Raw genomic sequence first — 17325 nt, 5'->3', positions numbered from 1 at the left:
GTGAGGGGCTTGTGTGGGGGTGGGTTGGGGGGGAGGTCGAGGGTAGAGGTGAAAAAATGAAATTTTGAAGTTCAAAATATTTTTTAAAAATAAAGTTTAATTTTTTTTGGAAAGCGTGGGGTGGAGGTCGAGAGTTGAAATATTAATAGGGACTCATATATGAAAGTTTTGAAAAATCGCTTCTAAAACTTGGTAACATAAGGTTTTTTGAAAATTTGGAGAAAACTTGCAATACTCATATTTGACCCGTAGTTTACCCATAATATACCCATATTTTAATGGGTAAAATATGGATATAGTCCCAAATATTACCCATATTTAAAAGGATTAATTATTTAAGTGGATCTCTTTTAAAAAAATACCATTTATAACAATATAAAACAAAACTACATATTTGTTAGATTTTTCTTCTTTCGCCACTTTCTCTTTTTTTTTTCTCAGCTTTTTAATTCTTCTCTCTTTCTCTTGCTCTTTTCTTTGGGCAACTTTCACATATAGCAAATAAAAAATTCATATTTGTATACTATAGCAAAGTTTGCATAATTGCGCTCCATAGCAAACATAGAAACTGTATAATTCGATATATATATACAGTTGAAGCAAATTGTATAAAACGAACTGTATAAAACAAGAAAGAGAAAGACACTTGGACAGAGAACTGTATAAAAACGAAGTGTATAAAACGAATTGTATTATTATAAGTGTATAGAACGATTATATACAATTTGAATTTGTATAAAATGAGAAAGAGATAAAGACAAAAGAGACTTGACAAGGAATATACACTCGAATTGTATAAAACGAGAAAGAGAGAAATTAGATACAATTTGAAAATTGTATAAAACGAGAAAGAGAGAAAGGCAAAAGAAACTGGGCAGGGGAGTATTTTCATTGTATAATTATGAGTATATAGGACGAAAATATATGTACTTGCATGTGTATATACAATTTTCTCACGCTTTATACAACCAGAAACACATTTTATACATTTCGCTTCTGCTTGTATAAGTGAGAAAAGCGAGGGTGGCGAGCGAGATTTAGGAGAGTGGCGAGCGAGATCTGGAAGAGGTGAGATAGGGGAACAAAAATATATGTATTTATACAATTTTCTCTGCTTTATACAGTTAGAAACATTTTTATACACTTGTGTTTGTATAAAAAGTGAGAGAGATTGGAGGAGAGTGGCGAGCGAGATATTTGGGAGAGAGGCACCTGGCAATTTTTTGCAAACGTTTGCTATGGAGCACAATTAAATTAAACCCTAGCTACTCCATTTATTTTAGGTTATTAGTTTGCTATTATATACAATTTTCCCCTTTTCTTTTTGTATATCTTTCTCTCTTACTTTTTTTATTATTATTGTTTTTTATTTTTTTGCTTTCTCTTTGCTGCTGCGCTCTCTCTCTCTCTCTCTCTCTCTTGTTTTTTTCCTTTTGTTTTTCATAGAATGAATAATATTTGTATCAATAATTAATTAATTAAACAAATAATTTAATCCCAATAAATAAAGAGACATAACAAATTGCAAAATCATTAAATTTGAACTAAAAATGTATTACACACATATCAAAGTTGAATTAGAAATGTATTATACACAATGATCTATAGAGTAAATTAAACTTGTATTAATAATGAATTAAACAAGTAATCCAATAATAATAAATAAATCAAAAAATTGCAAAATAAATTCTATTGCCTTAAAATTGCATTACACAATATCAAAGTTAAATTAGAATAGAGAATTAAGAATGACGAAAAGCGTAACTAACAAAAGACAAGTGAATGATCTATAAACTGAATTAAACTCATATTATTCATGGATAAAACTTATATCATATGTATCTTATAAATCATTTTTATTTTTATCACTAAGAAAATGAGTGATGGTTGCAATATGTATTAAAAATCTATTGTGCTTGTCTTATAAATGTATTATTAGTGTGTTACATAAATTATTCTTGTTGGTATCCGTAAAAAAAAGTGAAGTGTGCAATACATATTATAAATGTATTATTCATTAATAAAACATATTATATGTGTCTTATAAATTACTTTTTATTTGTATCACTAAGAATGTGAGTGATGTTTGCAATATGTATTAAAATGAATTGTGCATGTATTATAAGTGTGTTACCTAAATCATTTTAGTTGATATCATTAAAAAGAGAGTGAAGTTTGCAATATGTACTATAAATGTAGGATGTATTTTTCATGAATTTAATACAATTTTAATACAATTATGAAACATTTCTGATACAACTTTAATACAAATGTGATATAATTCCGTAAACTTCATCCTTTTCGAGCTTCAATTTAATAATTTTCCTAAAATCAATTCTAAAGTTAACCAAACCCTCTTAAAATTGAGACATAAAATCCAAACGATATTTTTAACTATTTGTAGGAACTGGCTATCCAAACTAATCGCAACCGAAAGAGCAGTCAATGATTCGTAAAATAAATAAAACTTGTATCAATAATTAATTAAATAAGTAATCTAATTGTAACTAATGAAGTAACATAATAAATTGTCAAATGAATTAAACTTGAATAAAAATGTATTACACACATTTTAAAGTTGAATTAGAAGAGAAAATTAACAATAAATGAAAAACGTTACTAACGAAAGACAAGACAATAATCTATAGACAGAATTAAACTTGTATTATTCATAAATAAAACATATATCATATGTGTCTTATAAATTATTTTAGTTTGTATCACCAAGAACATAAGTAATGTTTGCAATATGTATTACAAATGTATTGTGCAGATGTTATAAATGTATTACAAGTGTGTTACTTAAATTATTTTGGTTGATATCATGAAAAAAGGAGTGAAGTTTGTATTATGTATTACAAATGTACTGTTCGTGAATTTAATACAATTTTAGTGCAATTATGAAACATATCTAATACAACTCTAATACAATTGCGATACCTTTCCATAAACTTCACCTTTTTCGAGTTTCAATCTAATATTTCTCCTAAAATCAAATATAAACTAAACTAAACCCTCTTTAAATTGTGCTATAAACTCCAAACGACATTTTCAATTACTTGTAAAAATAATCTATCCAAACTAATCACAAATTCGTTAAATTTCAGTAATTAATTCAAAATTTGAATCTTTATAATGACCATCAATATTGAACTCTTGTTTCTATACTTTTAAAGATTTGGAATTTTTATTTGAGAACATGATATTGTACATTCTTTTGATTTTTCTATTTCTTCTCGTCGCATTTTTGAATATAACTAGTCAAATATAGACAAAAACTAATTTAAAATAATTATTTAAATGAAAAAAAAATTAAAAAAAGAAAAGAAGAAGAATAAAAAAAAAAGAGAAAGAGAAAGGATTATACAGGAAGAGACAACGAAGAAGAAAAAAAGATGGAAAATTTACATAAATATACTATAGTAAAAAATATTTACCATTTATAGCAATAATATTTTTTTTCACTTGACCACTTTTAATTCATTTATAATACATGTTTAATACATCTTACAAAGAACAATTTATTATTCACATATAATAGAAGTTTTAATGATAGATAATGCATTTATCACATATTTTAATATACTTATAATACAATGTGACATTTTTTTACCAAACAAACATAAAATATTTCAAAAACAATTATAATTCAAATATATTGCGTACATAATTCACTTTTAATACATATATTACAAATTTATCACAGTATTGCTATAAATGGTAATAAATAAAAAATATTACTAAAATCAATAATTATTTTTAAAAATGTACTAATTCATGTAATTTTTTCAAAAAAGAAGAGAATAGAAAAAAGAGGCAGAGAAAGAGGCGAAGGTAGGTATGCAGTACAATTTTTTAATTCTTAAGAATTGTTATGTTTAGTTAAAAAAATTATATTGACATAAATGATAAATATTTTTTTTAATATTGCATATTTATGGTATTTAAAACCACTCTTTCACTTCATATTTAATGGATTATTTGGGCGGGTTAATAAAAAATGGGCTTAAATTAGTACCACTTATGAACTCAGTAACAATACGGCAGGAACTTTATTGATTTTAACAAACTCTTGGTAGAAGTTACACACAGTACTAATCGACATTAAAGCCGTTTTAAGAGAACCTTCGTTGAGGAGATAGAAGGAGGCTCTCTCCTCCCCTGTTTATCTTCAAGCGTTGTGCTTCATTTGGCGATATCTGGTACGCGTTTGTGAGGACCTCAACAGGCATTGCTCTAATCACTGATGTGTAACCTGCAAGTTGGCTGTTCATTGGTTGACTACTTGTCCTAAACACCACAAATTCAAATCCATTTTCCCCTGCTTTCATCGTTGCGGGGAAGTACTGAGGAACCACAAACATTTCTCCTTGATTCACCTTATCGTTCATCACTTGTTGCCCGGTCTGATCTACTACCTGCACTTGTGCTTCTCCTCTTTCAACGTATACCACGCTGTGCCCGGTCAATGTCCAATGAGGGCTCATCAATGCATTCTGCATCCACCAAGGCACAGTTTTAATCAATGTAAGTCATACTAATAGCAAGAAATTTTCGCGAAGAAGAATTGATTTGATTACCGGATATATGGTTCCTTTAGAAGCACTCATGTCAATGTATTCGAGGATGGGAAGTTTTTGGCGACCAACATGGTTAACTTTGCCTGCTTGCCTTGAGAAGATATCAGCTCGTCTTTGAGTTTCCATATTGGTGCGGATTTTCATTGTGCAGATGTTCTCTTCCAAGCCATTTCGAGTTACTTTCTCCCACCATTGTTGTCCTCGTTGTGATCGCCCTTCTTCTTCTTCTTCATCGGGCTTAATAGTGCTCATTCCTTCCCTCACATTGACAATTGTTCCACGTTCCGTCTGTTCTTCTTGCATCTTCCTCAAAATCTCTGTGGGGATGTTGAAGGCCTCGGCTAACAATTCTGTGTCAAAAGCACGGAAAATGTTCTGGAACTTCTGTTTCCTTTGCTTTCTTAGACCAGTTTGAGCTCTTTGGCTTTCGTTTTCTTGTACTCCACCGGCCAAGTAAAATACCTGAAGTCCAAAACATAGCCAACCAATATATAAACAAATTATGTGAAGTGTCTATATAGGTTAAAACTCATTGCATAAGAAGTTGCATCATGAACAAAAATTTCATTAAATTGTAGAAATTAGCACGAAAGATCTTACCCTGGAGTTCTGATCAAGCTGGTTGGATCGATGGTTGAGGTCGTTAACGGCTACAGCTACGAGCTCTTCCTCACCGTCGTTATAGCACCAATGAGCAGCACCAGCTGGAATTGCCACAACATCACCTTGGCGTATACGGTGGACTTTCTGGTGCTGGTCGCCTCCGCGGCCCTGGCCCCTCTCTTCCCTTGGCTCTCGGCCGGCCTGGAAGGTCTGTGACTGGAAAGTCTCAGCACAGCCAGGGCAAGTAATGCCAACTATTCCCTGTCCACGCTGGATGTAAACCAAGCCAGGCATGGGATGAAATTTAGGCAGAGAAAGAGAATTACGACGGATAACAAACCTCAGAGGAGCTACTCCAGCGCACTGGAATTGCTCCTCGTTCTCGTCCCATAGCTCAGAGAAGCCGCCCTCTGACTCAATTCGATCAGAGGGCTGGCTTCCAGTAAGTCTCTGTAAGCGGCATTGTTGAGCTTGAGTCAGACGAGTGCCCCCCCGACCTTGCTGACCCTGATACTCTCTTATTGCATTTGCTGCAGACAAGAGAAAAGCAGAGAACAGTATAGCTAACAAGAGCCTAGTAGTGACCGCCATCGCTAATTAGTATTTATTGATTGTTTATTCAATAGAAAGATGAGATTTGGAGAGACTGAGGCCTCTGTTCTTATAGCGTTAGAGGGTAACAAATAGGAAGGCCGCGTGGCGATTATCCTGTTTTCTATTGCATGGTGAAGCTGTCTTCATCTCAACACTTGGCCATGGTTGTTCAAAAAGACAGTCACTCCATGCCAATCACCTGTAATAGCTTTTTGTGTTTGTTTTTCTGTGGGCTTTATAGGGAAACTTATAACAAAAGACGTTTACATCTACTATTTCAATTGCTTATTAGTACTAATTTTTAAAGCATCAACCGTGATCTCTGATTTTGACTTGACATGAAAGTTAAGATCGTAGAGAACACTTTATAAACGGACTAAAAGGAAAAGTAAGACAAACAATTGAAACAGAGGGAGTAGTATTAAAGTTTAGATATATGTATGTACAACTTTCTTTTATGGCCTAAGTTTTTTTTTTCTTTTTATGCTCTCTTTACAATAATCCAGAATAAAGGGAGTAGGATAGAAACTTAAAACAAGATAACTGAGAAGAAAAATGTTAATTACTTTAGGCACATATACAGTGGTACACTAGGCTTAGTTTTGTATCTGTAGAAGGCTGTTTTCTTCTTGTAAGTAGGATTATCAATAGTAATAACTATTCTCCCTTCTTCTCTAATATGAAAAGAATTCCTTACACTCTCCACCATTTTCTTATCTTCTTGAAGCATAACTCTGTACGAACAATCATCGTCTGGTATGAATTCTTCTCTGTAACTCACTTCATTCCCCACCACTATCAAATCCCAAGTTATCGTCACCTCAACCTATAAGAAATAATACACGTATTAGCAATGCGCGCATCCATAAATGGACTTAAAAGGAAATGAAAACTAGGCATTGCAGCAAACACTACCTCTTTGACAGGCATTTTAATGAGGCAAAATGAACATGGTTTGATGCTTATCTCAAGAACTTTGTCATCAGTTGAAAACTCAACATCCTTGTCCTTTTTGAGTCCACCATATTCAGCTAATAAGTTCTCTGGGCTAATATACCTATATGTTATCAATCCAACACAAATCTTTGAGCAAATTAAAAGAAAATCTTACTAATCCCTCTGTTTCTATTTGTTTGTCTGGTTTTGACTTGACACAGAGTTTAAAGAAATGTAAACAAGGACTTCTGAATTATATAGTCGAGGAATGTAAAATGTGTCAACCTGTCATTTAATCTTGTAGTGTTAAACATGTGCTTCATATAGAACTAGAGAATTGTCGAAGAGGAAAATAATACAAAATAAATTGAAACGGAGAGAGTAATTACTTGAGAAGGGTCTCTGTAACTTTAGATGGCTTCACAAATATGAAGGCATTCTTGCTTCTTTGTGTGATCATTCGCAGATTAAGTGCATGAACCGTGGAAAACCAAACAGGAACATTAATAAATATCTGCAATATTACCATCAAATTTTCAATCCAAAATCACATTTCAAGAAAATTTTTAAACAAGGGAGAAAATTTCACGTACATTCTTGTATATGATTCCAGGATAATGATCATGAACCAAACTCATCATCTTCCTGTTAATCCAACGAACCTCTTTCCAAGCATTTCCGGGTGAATTTCCCAAATCTGTTATCATCACAACAGAATTAACCCCTCCTTGTTTAAATTCAAGTTGTTGAATTGCCTTCTCCAAAATATGTATCCTCCATCTAAGACACTCGTGATGATGATTGTGTCTTCCCCAAATCTCTTCTTCCAATTCTTTGTTCTTGATATTCCTAAACACATTATAACATAATAGCCTTCCTTCCCTATCTTTACCATCATCGTTATACCACAATTTCTCGAGGTCAGGACTAAATAGTTTTTCATCAAGAATCTCCGTTACTCTAAATTCCCTTCTCCATCTCAACGTCTTCCTCATCATTTTATACGCATCATAAACACCATAATCCTTAGCTCTCAAGAAATTCAACAAAACAATATCCGTCCTCGTGTTATCTTCACTTGGTAATAATGGAACACCCCATAATGAAATTCCAGTCAAATCCTCTGTTATGGTTTTAACAGATAGAGACTTGTTTTTGTTTTTACCATAAATGTATCCACCAAGAATTGCATCTTCCACCCTACATCTTAATCTAAGCAACGCGTGTTTTCTTGAAGCTTTGATGTCGAGAGGAGTAACTAATTGACCAGGCTGATCAAAAATAGGTTGATGATCATCATTATCATCATGATCCAAATGTTCATCTGATGATTCTGTATCAGTGTCGCTGATGCTCATGATATCATCAACAACAACCTCTTCTTCCGCGACAGGGACAACTACTTCCTCCCGCATCATTCAAGAAAGTTAAATTAATATTAAGAATATATAAATATAAAATGGGATTAGGCCATATCAAAAATGTGTTTTTGTTTTTCCCCTCTGGTTTATGGAATCAATAAACCAGAGGATGTGATTATGTTTTTTTTTGTTCAAAAATGTCATATAAACTACTAATACTTAAAACCATTGATATTATTGGTTGGAGCTAAGAGGACCATCCACATATTAAATATGTTTGACCATCATTTGGATATTACTTTTTTATTTTCTGTGTGTGTGGGGAGGGGGGGTTGGAGGGGGACATTTTGGATTTTCTTTTGTTTATGTGTCTTTCTCAAGTCTAGTCACTATATACGTGCAAGCACGTAAAGTAGTAATAAATTATATTTTTTAACAAAAACCTTTCGTTTAGTTTAATTTGTTCACATATATTGTTTTTAACTAACAATACAAATTAAACGATACGAAAAGTTTCTGTTAAAAACAATAACCCCTCTTTCTAGCCTTATTTTGATACATTTTTTATGAAAAAATATATGGTATTATTCGGTATACATTTCAAAAAAAAAAAAATAATGAAGAAGGGGCTTGGACAGATTAAAATCCTGATTTCGAACCCATTTGTTTGTAACTGAGGGATGAAGTACCACCTCAGGAATTATAATTTGAAATCCCATGATCTAGTAGTTATTACAAGCAGATGTTTGCAAGTTATGTCTAGTAATACATATACACAAAACAGATGTACTTGTTACTAAAAACAAACTGCAGAACAACATTAACTTGTAAACTAGAAGGGAGGAACAAGAAACACTACAACCACCTTGTTTGCCTATTCTAATCAAGCCTTCTCCTCTCCTGAAATACCCGGCTTTACAACCTCGTGGAGTGACTGATTGCTATCTCCTTTTGTAGGTGCTACAACATGACTTTCACTTGCATTTAAAGACAGCTTCTCTAAATTGGCTTCGCTGGTATCAGCAAGATTAGGCAGGCCACTTTCATTTTCGCGTGTTTTAGGCAGTCTTTCTCCCGACTCTGGAGCTGTGTTGGGCAGGCCACTTCCATTTTCAGGTGTTTTAGGCAGTTTTTCTCCTGAATCTAGAGCTGCTTCCATCTCCTCGTACCTAGAAATGACTTGTCGAAGCTCATCGTGAAGATTTAAAGCTTCAAACATCAACCCCTCATCACCTGAGGTTGATTCCACAATTCTTTGTATAACTGACAAAGACTGCTTGCAGTTCTCCAACATGCTCACTGCCAGATCATCCTTCAGCAACACAAATACATCAGTTCATTCATGTTTCAAAGGTCAACCTGCCCGTCAGAAGGCCCCCAAGAAAATGGAAATGGATAAAAACACAGAGAGAGGGGGAGGGGGAGGAGTCTAGAGGAATAACAATTTCTTTAATGGAATAAGGGGGAGGGGGAGGGGTCTAGAGGAATATCAATTTCTTTAATGGAATATAAACTATGTTAAATCACACAAAAACAGAAAGAAAGTTTTAACAACAGATTGTCTTTTGAGAGGAGGGGGGGGGGGATTAGAGGAATTTCAATTTCTTCAATGGAACATAAACTATATTAAATCACACACAAACGGGAAGTTTTAACAACAGAATATTTTGATGTCAATTGACCTTTACTTTTATCGTCGTTTGGGTGATCTTAGTAGTAAATATGTCCAACCATGCTATTAACTTTTTTTTAGAATGATTATACCACTTACTTGGTGTTTGGAAAGCTAGAGAAATGAATTGGAGCATTAAAAAAGAACAACTTGGACTGAAAAGAAGAAAATTTTGAGAAAAAACCAAGAAGTTGTGCTATACTCACAGTATAGCATAAGTATAGTGGAGAGTGTAATACCCCTAAGCCTGGAAGAGAAGCGCAATGTATAAATTCTGACAGAATCTATGTATTACTTTATGCAGAATAGAAGGTGGAATAACTAATGCATAAATAACTGCATAGCTCTAAGCAACAACCAACGACTTAATGCACTATTTATATCTCTACCCGATAGAAATACAGGGTTTGGAATAACTTGAAAAGGCAAGTAGAAATCTTCAAGTTGTAGGTTAATAATGCAGATAAAGTAAAGCTCCAAATAATTTGAAGACTTAAGCAGGATTGTCAGGAGAACACCATAACAATGGAAGCATTCATTCATCACAGTCATCAATCTTCAAGCGTTCATTTATTTAGTTCATGATTATTTGCAATTCTTAGTTTTTCAATAGTCAACAAATGACCTTCTAACCTTTCTTACTTAGATATTAGAATAGGTTTAATTTAGTAAAAAGTTAATAAAAGGTCCCCGTAGGAACGACACTTGATTCACCCTTATTATTTATTGATTGTGCATACTTGCATGTGCGTTTGAGGACAATACAACTCACTAGTAATGTGATTAGAATTAAGCATTAATCCCATTTGTAGGTTAGTTTATTTCATCACCAGATTTTGTTCTTGCTTTTCACTTATTAATTTATAGTGCTGGTGTCTGGGCAACTTTTGATGGATGACCACGACAGGATTCAATGAGTTTCCTTTTTATCTTCCGCTGGCATGTATGTTTTTATCCTTAAATTCCAACAATAGTGCACTTCAATTATTTCAAAGGTAAATATGATCACTAATTACACTGACGTCCTTTCCATTTTATAATTTAGTCTAGGAACCTTCAGCTAGCTTCAAAGTTTTAATAACATTCCCAACTCAATGTTGCAAGCCTAAACTAGTTGTATTTGTTTAAACTGGTCATTTCAATTTTAGCAATGGGAACATTATACTGTGCTTCCTTTTTTTTTGTTTTTTGATAACCGTAGTTTCTGAACCAGCTTGCACACACCTCCACTTATTCCGCAGGATACCTACCATCTCTCACTAGCAACATGTACCAGGCAACTCTATCCACCGAGGCTAGAACAGATGGGAAAAAATCACCTATTGTTTTGTCTCTGCTCGGATTCAAACCTGAAACCTCATGGTGTTCAACCTACTTCATTAATCACACTATGTTTACCTTCCTTTTAAAAGTAAACTTAGTAGAATACTTGATTTATCTCTTATTAATTCAGGTTACCTAACAAATCTTATTGTTAAGGTACGACAAAAAAATACTTCCTCTGATATCGTTCTGTTGATCAATTAAGGAGCATTACAAGGAATTGTTACATTTTCACCTCTTTTGTATAGTATTAATGACTATTATGCCACTATATTCTGATTGTGCTTAAGGGAAGTGCTTCTTTCAAGACACTCGGAGAGTGGAGTGATAATTATGACAATACTCTAATCAAAAAATAATTGCTGAGAAGTCTTCAAATTTAAGAGTCAATATGGCTAAGAAGGGAGGTTTTGGTGATGCCATCTTAAACAAAAGAGAAGGTTGGTGTATTTCTAAAAAGTAAAGAGGAGGTACTACGACGGCCAACTGGGAGTATTATTTGCACAAAGAACAGAAGTTCTGACAAGACAGAGCCATGATGAAAATTGTTCTATGAAAAGAAAAGGGCTGGCATGAAGATGAGAATTATAAAAGGAAAACAAGTGTGTGCAGATGTCAGATGTCTGAATTTTGGTTTATTCTGTTATTTTGGAACCTTTAAAAAGCAATTCACTTGCCATCCCTGACATCAAAAAATATGTACATGCCCCTTTTCTTGCATCCTACCCACCCCCACCACCCTGCAGGACATAAAAGAATGACTAAAAATAATGTCATTTATTTGAGCCTTGCCTCTACTTTAGGGAAGCTAATAAGTCCTCCATTTAGTTTAAACAACATTATAGTCTATCAAAAACTAGACATTCATATGTAAACTCTATGAAAAGCTCTATGGTTGATGTCGTCAATATGCTACTATGCTCAACTTAATTCCCGTTAACACCTTCTAAAAGACACTTCTTTCCTCTTCCCTGTTGATATTTGATCCCCTCGCCCACACATAAACTCTATTCCCTTGTGAACTCACATTAGTCACCACCATCCTTTAGACCTTAATTTCTGTCACAACTCCTCAAGTCCTCAATACCTATCATGGCCCCACTGTTGCCTTTATCTTTTCTTTTTATAAGTGTTGTTGTCTTGTTTATCTCATCCTGAAACCCCTTTAGGATCTTCTTTTTTCTTTTCTTTTCTTTCCTTCTTTTGTCCATCTTATATAATTCTTATGATTGAACAAAAATGAGGTATTGGATCTACTTGGCTTATGCTTTTTGGTGGAAGTAAAAGAATGTTGATTCAAGTACTTGGGGATTGGTGAGAAGATAGACTTAGGACTTGACTCAACCCTAGAAGCTAATTTTTGATGTGAGGTTTTCCCAAGACCATATAGGAGCAACAACTCATTCCCTCAGCCACTGTGGACATTCTAAGCCCCTCTTCCGCTCTCCTGCTCGCCCAGGGCTAGACATCTGGAATGTGAACAATATAAGGCCCATATTGGGTTTGGTTTGCTACAATGTTATAGGTCAAAAATTCAACCACAAAAGTAAGCTTGTAAAGTAAGCATTGCCCATGATCATATAAGTAGAATCACTCCTTCAACAACCAATGTGGAACATTCTACTAGGGGTTAAGGAAGAAAAAAACATGGGAGAAAAGCTTCTCAACAATTTGGAGATGGGTGAAGCAAGTTATTGGACTAGGAACTAGGAAGCAGAAGAAAATTTATTGCACCGAAAATTAGTTCAGTGATATCATGAATCAGAATCTTGCTGATCTATTCCATATGCATTGAGTATGTGTAGCATCAGAATATCTATGGACAACCTTTTTAATGGCGTCCTTCTGTGGCTAGTCAGAAGTTCCATAGCTGAGTTTTCTTCGAGGGTGCACTAAGAGGTTTTCTAGTTTTTGTTTCTTTTTATTTTCTTTTTGGCCCAAGAATTTGAGGGTTTTTTCCTTAAATTATGCTGCCGGTGGTTATCACAGGAAAAGATAGCCCCTCATAGGATCTTGGGAACCCTATTCATAGCAGATGTAACAACAATCTTAAAAGCTGAAATGACTACATCAAAAGCTATTTTGGTATATATTCTTCCATGTGCTAACAAGAGAACCATGACAATATTACAACTAAAGAAACTCGAGAATGACATTTTAATATGGATATAAACTTCAATCAGAAGACGTAAATTATTTCCATTCTGCTCTGACATTAGCAGGAGATTTCTCTATTTTAATTTAAACTAGATTTTGTGCTGAATGTGAATAAACTGTAATAAATAGAGATGGAAAAAAAAAGGTAGGTACTCATGTTTAAACGTTGGTTCCTTAAGAGAATCAAGTTAACGTTTTTTTTTCTTGGATGATGCTGGCGGTGGTGTATCACATGAAAGGTAGCCCCTCATAGGCTCTTGGGCACCCTATTTATAGCAGATAGACAACAATATCCTAAAAGTTGAAATTACTACAGCAAAGGCTATTTTGGATTACATTCTTTCATGTGCTCACAAGAGGACTATGGCAATACAACAATTAAAGAAACTCCAAGTAAATGACATTTTAGTGTGGATATAAAATGTTAATCAAAGGATGTAAAATCATTGCATTCTACTCTGACATTAGTAGGAGATTCCTTTAATTTTATTCATAAGCTAGAGCGGAGGTCTACTTATTTTCTTAAACTACAGGAGGAGAGGCCTAAGATATTGAACAAAATAATTTTAAGAAAAAGATATCGACCCAAAATAAAAACAAACCTTATGTGCTGAAGGTGATAGATTGTAAGAAATAGAGGCGAAAGAAATAGGAGAAAATATTTGTTGTGGGGTTAACTTCACAAAGAAGTTGGTAAAAAGAATTTTAAGAAAGCAGTTGGTGTCCATGTTTAAAACTTTGGTTCCTTAAGGGAACCAAGTAGACCATATACATCTTATACAATTTTTTTATTCTTAACTTATCACCCAGAAAGAGAAAAGTCTGACATTGTTTCCTAGTGGAATCAGCTACGAACAAAAGTTGTTTCTAAATGGAAATTAATTTGCGTTAGAGCTTTAACTTCAATTCTTTCAGAAATTCATGCAACAAATTCAATAAGAGACATATACAAATCTGCTACATCTTTTTAATTGTTTATTAATGAAAATTTGTTGATTTACCAAGAAAAATAACCATTGGTTCCTTACTGAACCAGAATTGAACAAACTCCTTGATTATAGGAAGCTAACTTGCTCTAGAGTTTTAACGTCAATTGTTTCTGAAATCATGTAGCAAATTCAAGAACATGGTAGTTCAGGAGGTTAAGATATAGCTGACATGTTTATTTATTTGTTTGTTTAGATAAGTAAATGTAGCCCTCATGTTAAATTAATGTACAAGAGTTTCTTCAATTTTCAACTTGGTTTGACAGGCATTTCACACGTGGATGAGCTAAGAGACTTAACTCCTCCTGGAATAGTAAAAGATCAGAGAATATTAAAAAGTTGAACAGTACTAGTCCAAGTTATGGGGTAACAAAACATAGGTCCAGAATAGAAGTGGAAGAAACCAAGGGCAGAGGACACCGGTGAACTAAAAATCTTTTAACTTAGTGAAGCATAACCAACAAAATGGAGCAGATAAGAAAGTAACCTTGATGGGCTTTGGTTCAACATCAGAATTCATTATGCTGGAAAGGATCTCAAGACTGTTCCGTGTCACTACAAGAAGTTCCTTCTTCTCTTCAATGGATTCACCAATGTAAGTAGTTTGCTCATGATTCCGCATCCCCGTATCAGGAATAGGGTAGCTTTCAGGTGGTGAGAGTAGCTGTTCGTTCATATGAGACTCCAGGGGATATTGCCTCTTCAAGTTCTATCAGAAGGAAAGAAAGTTAAGCACCTTTATCCTCTGGATAATAAGGCATGCAATATGCAAATGTAAATCAAGGCATGATTCATGAACTCAAAGATCATCTGCTAGTCTACCAACACACGTCAATGTTCATCTAGTATGATTTTAGAAGTTAGTATACATTGGCATAAGATGCACCTAAATGGTCTACCATGTGCTGCCCCAGCCCTCCTCTAAAGGTCCAATCCATACCACCACACAGTTGTTTTCATCAGGTGAACACTACAAAGGAAAAGAGTAGGCCTCGAAATGCAGACAAATCTGTGAGAAGGCAGAAAACTGAATATTTACCATATAAAACAATCATGCAATAATCAAAACAATGTAGTACAAGCACTTTGATAGCATCTCCAACAAGCACAATCAACAATTATCACATTGATGCTCCTTAGCCCTTGCAGAGACGTTACGGCCATATATTCTCCACTGTTAACTAACGTCTAACATGTTGTCTTGTCCCTGACATCTACATCTAATAGAAGAAAGCAGACTTTTCACCCTTTTGCCCACACTTTCAACACCACCCCATCCACAATAGTAAAGATAAATGGAAGAGAGAGAGAGAGACAGAGAGAGAGAGAGAGAGAGAATACTCCAGATTCACCTATTTTTCGCTAGAATACATGACTTGCTGCTATCCCTAAACAACACCTCCTGTCCCACATCTTCTCTCTATCACCTCAAAAAAATTTAATCTAGGAAAATAAATGAAACAATAAGAGAATTCTTTAGTTGCATGAGCAAAAAGCCAACTTGAGATATTGCCTCAATATGTCTATTTTCTAGTCTATTAATATTTGCAGAGTCCTCAGCCTAAATAAAACCCCTATATAAGGCTGATACAAACAAATGTTGGACACATGCCAGTACCTCCAGTTAAAAAAAATCCCTACTTTGCCTAAAAAAAGATCAATTAGAGCAAACTAGTATTAAAATGATTTGGACTCAAACGGAGAGAAATGATTACAAAGAATTCATATAGCCAACTCTAACTTAGATGCTCTGCTGATTGATTGAGTGTTGATAAGTTCTTCTATAAGGGATTTTAAACATAATAGCAAGCATGCTAAAATAAGAGAGAGAATACAAAATTCACATACAATACTTGACCTTTCCACTGGCATAAATACTTACAGCAGGTACACAAAAGAAACATAAAACTTGTATAAATAGGTAAAGTAACCTTAAGATACACAAATCAAAGTTCGAACATGCATGTGCTCGTTTGGTTAAGAACAAGCTATCCCGAGATTAGTTATACGGATTGATATCCCACACTCAATGTTGGATAAAGATAACGCTAAAATCCTGGAATAACTAATCCGTGATAAGTTATTCCGCAATTTTATCCCAACTTACAAGGGATAAACTCATCCTAAAATTAAACCCCGGATTAGTTATCCGTTATCCCTCCAAATCTTATATACATTCAATACAAACATTTCCTGCAAAATAGAATAGGGTTTACCATGTAAGTTTGACGAAACACAGGCAAGTAGCTAAGGTCCTCGGATTCTCCCCAAGCAGTAATAAGCTCCATAGCCTTAATCCGATTCCCACTGTCAGTTTTAGGGTCATCAATCATTTTAATCATATCATCCAACACCTTTTCAGACGCCACTTCTGAAAACACTTTCTCACAATTAGATGTACAAGTCTCCAGCAAATCCAAAGTCAGCCTCTGTGTCACTGGACTCTTGGACAAAACTAACTTCTTCTTAATCGCTTTTACGATTTCCGTACCGTTGAACTCCTCACTGTTGATCATCCCACAAATTCGTAGGTTCAAGCTCCAATTAGGTTCCTCCATAGTCTCTAACGTAGCTTCATCTACCATTTTTGATTCTGGAGTTGGACCTTGCAGAATTTCTTTCATTTTTGCACTTACCATCCTGCTCATTTGTGCTCCTCCTGTCTTCAACCGTTCGCCCAGTGATGAAGAAGCCATTTTTAGCTTATCCATGTTCATGATTGTTGATCAGATGGAAATTGGAGCAATTTGGGGTTTCAGTTTTGACAATTTGGGATTTACAGTTACCGACATAATCTTCTCTTACGACTTTTGTACTAATACTTTTCTCCATTATGAAATTCAAAATAATTAGTTAAATTTTACTAATTGCTAAAATAAAAATAAATTTTTAGACTAAACATGGATCTGTTTGACCAAGGTTAATTGCCATGTTTAGCTAAAACTCGAATGTTTTTTTCTTGGGGTTAGAAAGACAGGGAAAAAATTATTTGACATACGGAGCTTATACAATTAAACTCAAACGTAATTTAAATATGATATTTTTAATATAAAAAAAATTATATTCGATATTTAAATTTGAAACTTTTAATTAAAGTGAAAGCATCCGAATAA

General features: G+C 34.0%; 3 protein-coding genes across 3 annotated transcripts; all 3 read right to left on the bottom strand.

The window, feature by feature from the left end:
• Positions 1 to 4024: 4024 nt before the first annotated feature.
• LOC107029509 (11S globulin seed storage protein 2-like) lies at positions 4025 to 6045 on the bottom strand. Its single transcript, XM_015230937.2, has 3 exons — positions 5181 to 6045; positions 4581 to 5042; positions 4025 to 4496 (listed from the first exon to the last, which is right to left on the bottom strand). Exons 1-3 carry the CDS (start codon positions 5772 to 5774, stop codon positions 4116 to 4118), a joined length of 1437 nt encoding a protein of 478 aa, XP_015086423.1. The 5' UTR covers positions 5775 to 6045; the 3' UTR covers positions 4025 to 4115.
• A 133-nt stretch (positions 6046 to 6178) lies between these two features.
• LOC107029510 (patellin-4-like) lies at positions 6179 to 8261 on the bottom strand. Its single transcript, XM_015230938.2, has 4 exons — positions 7307 to 8261; positions 7103 to 7227; positions 6693 to 6834; positions 6179 to 6603 (listed from the first exon to the last, which is right to left on the bottom strand). Exons 1-4 carry the CDS (start codon positions 8129 to 8131, stop codon positions 6340 to 6342), a joined length of 1356 nt encoding a protein of 451 aa, XP_015086424.1. The 5' UTR covers positions 8132 to 8261; the 3' UTR covers positions 6179 to 6339.
• A 458-nt stretch (positions 8262 to 8719) lies between these two features.
• On the bottom strand, positions 8720 to 17037 carry LOC107031623 (TOM1-like protein 2). The gene is made up of 3 exons (XM_015233054.2): positions 16429 to 17037; positions 14700 to 14921; positions 8720 to 9386 (listed from the first exon to the last, which is right to left on the bottom strand). Exons 1-3 carry the CDS (start codon positions 16927 to 16929, stop codon positions 8958 to 8960), a joined length of 1152 nt encoding a protein of 383 aa, XP_015088540.1. The 5' UTR covers positions 16930 to 17037; the 3' UTR covers positions 8720 to 8957.
• Positions 17038 to 17325: the final 288 nt, after the last annotated feature.

This window comes from Solanum pennellii, chromosome 9 (assembly GCF_001406875.1).
Source record: "Solanum pennellii chromosome 9, SPENNV200".
Classification (NCBI taxonomy): domain Eukaryota; kingdom Viridiplantae; phylum Streptophyta; class Magnoliopsida; order Solanales; family Solanaceae; genus Solanum; species Solanum pennellii.
This window is presented reverse-complemented; position numbering and strand designations above follow the sequence as displayed.

What these genes read in the sequence shown, in the direction of transcription:
- LOC107029509 (XM_015230937.2), bottom strand. Translation starts at nt 5,774, where the DNA reads ATGGCGGTCACTACTAGGCTCTTGTTAGCTATACTGTTCTCTGCTTTT. An exon ending in AGCTTGATCAGAACTCCAGG is followed by an intron (nt 5,043 to 5,180) that starts GTAAGATCTTTC and finishes TTTGGACTTCAG; the next exon opens with GTATTTTACTTGGCCGGTGG. An exon ending in CTAAAGGAACCATATATCCG is followed by an intron (nt 4,497 to 4,580) that starts GTAATCAAATCA and finishes TGGTGGATGCAG; the next exon opens with AATGCATTGATGAGCCCTCA.
- LOC107029510 (XM_015230938.2), bottom strand. Translation starts at nt 8,131, where the DNA reads ATGATGCGGGAGGAAGTAGTTGTCCCTGTCGCGGAAGAAGAGGTTGTT. An exon ending in GTTACAGAGACCCTTCTCAA is followed by an intron (nt 6,835 to 7,102) that starts GTAATTACTCTC and finishes GATAACATATAG; the next exon opens with GTATATTAGCCCAGAGAACT. An exon ending in TTAAAATGCCTGTCAAAGAG is followed by an intron (nt 6,604 to 6,692) that starts GTAGTGTTTGCT and finishes TATTTCTTATAG; the next exon opens with GTTGAGGTGACGATAACTTG.
- LOC107031623 (XM_015233054.2), bottom strand. Translation starts at nt 16,929, where the DNA reads ATGAACATGGATAAGCTAAAAATGGCTTCTTCATCACTGGGCGAACGG. An exon ending in TGTTTCGTCAAACTTACATG is followed by an intron (nt 14,922 to 16,428) that starts GTAAACCCTATT and finishes TCCTTCTGATAG; the next exon opens with AACTTGAAGAGGCAATATCC. An exon ending in TTGAACCAAAGCCCATCAAG is followed by an intron (nt 9,387 to 14,699) that starts GTTACTTTCTTA and finishes GTGTTGCTGAAG; the next exon opens with GATGATCTGGCAGTGAGCAT.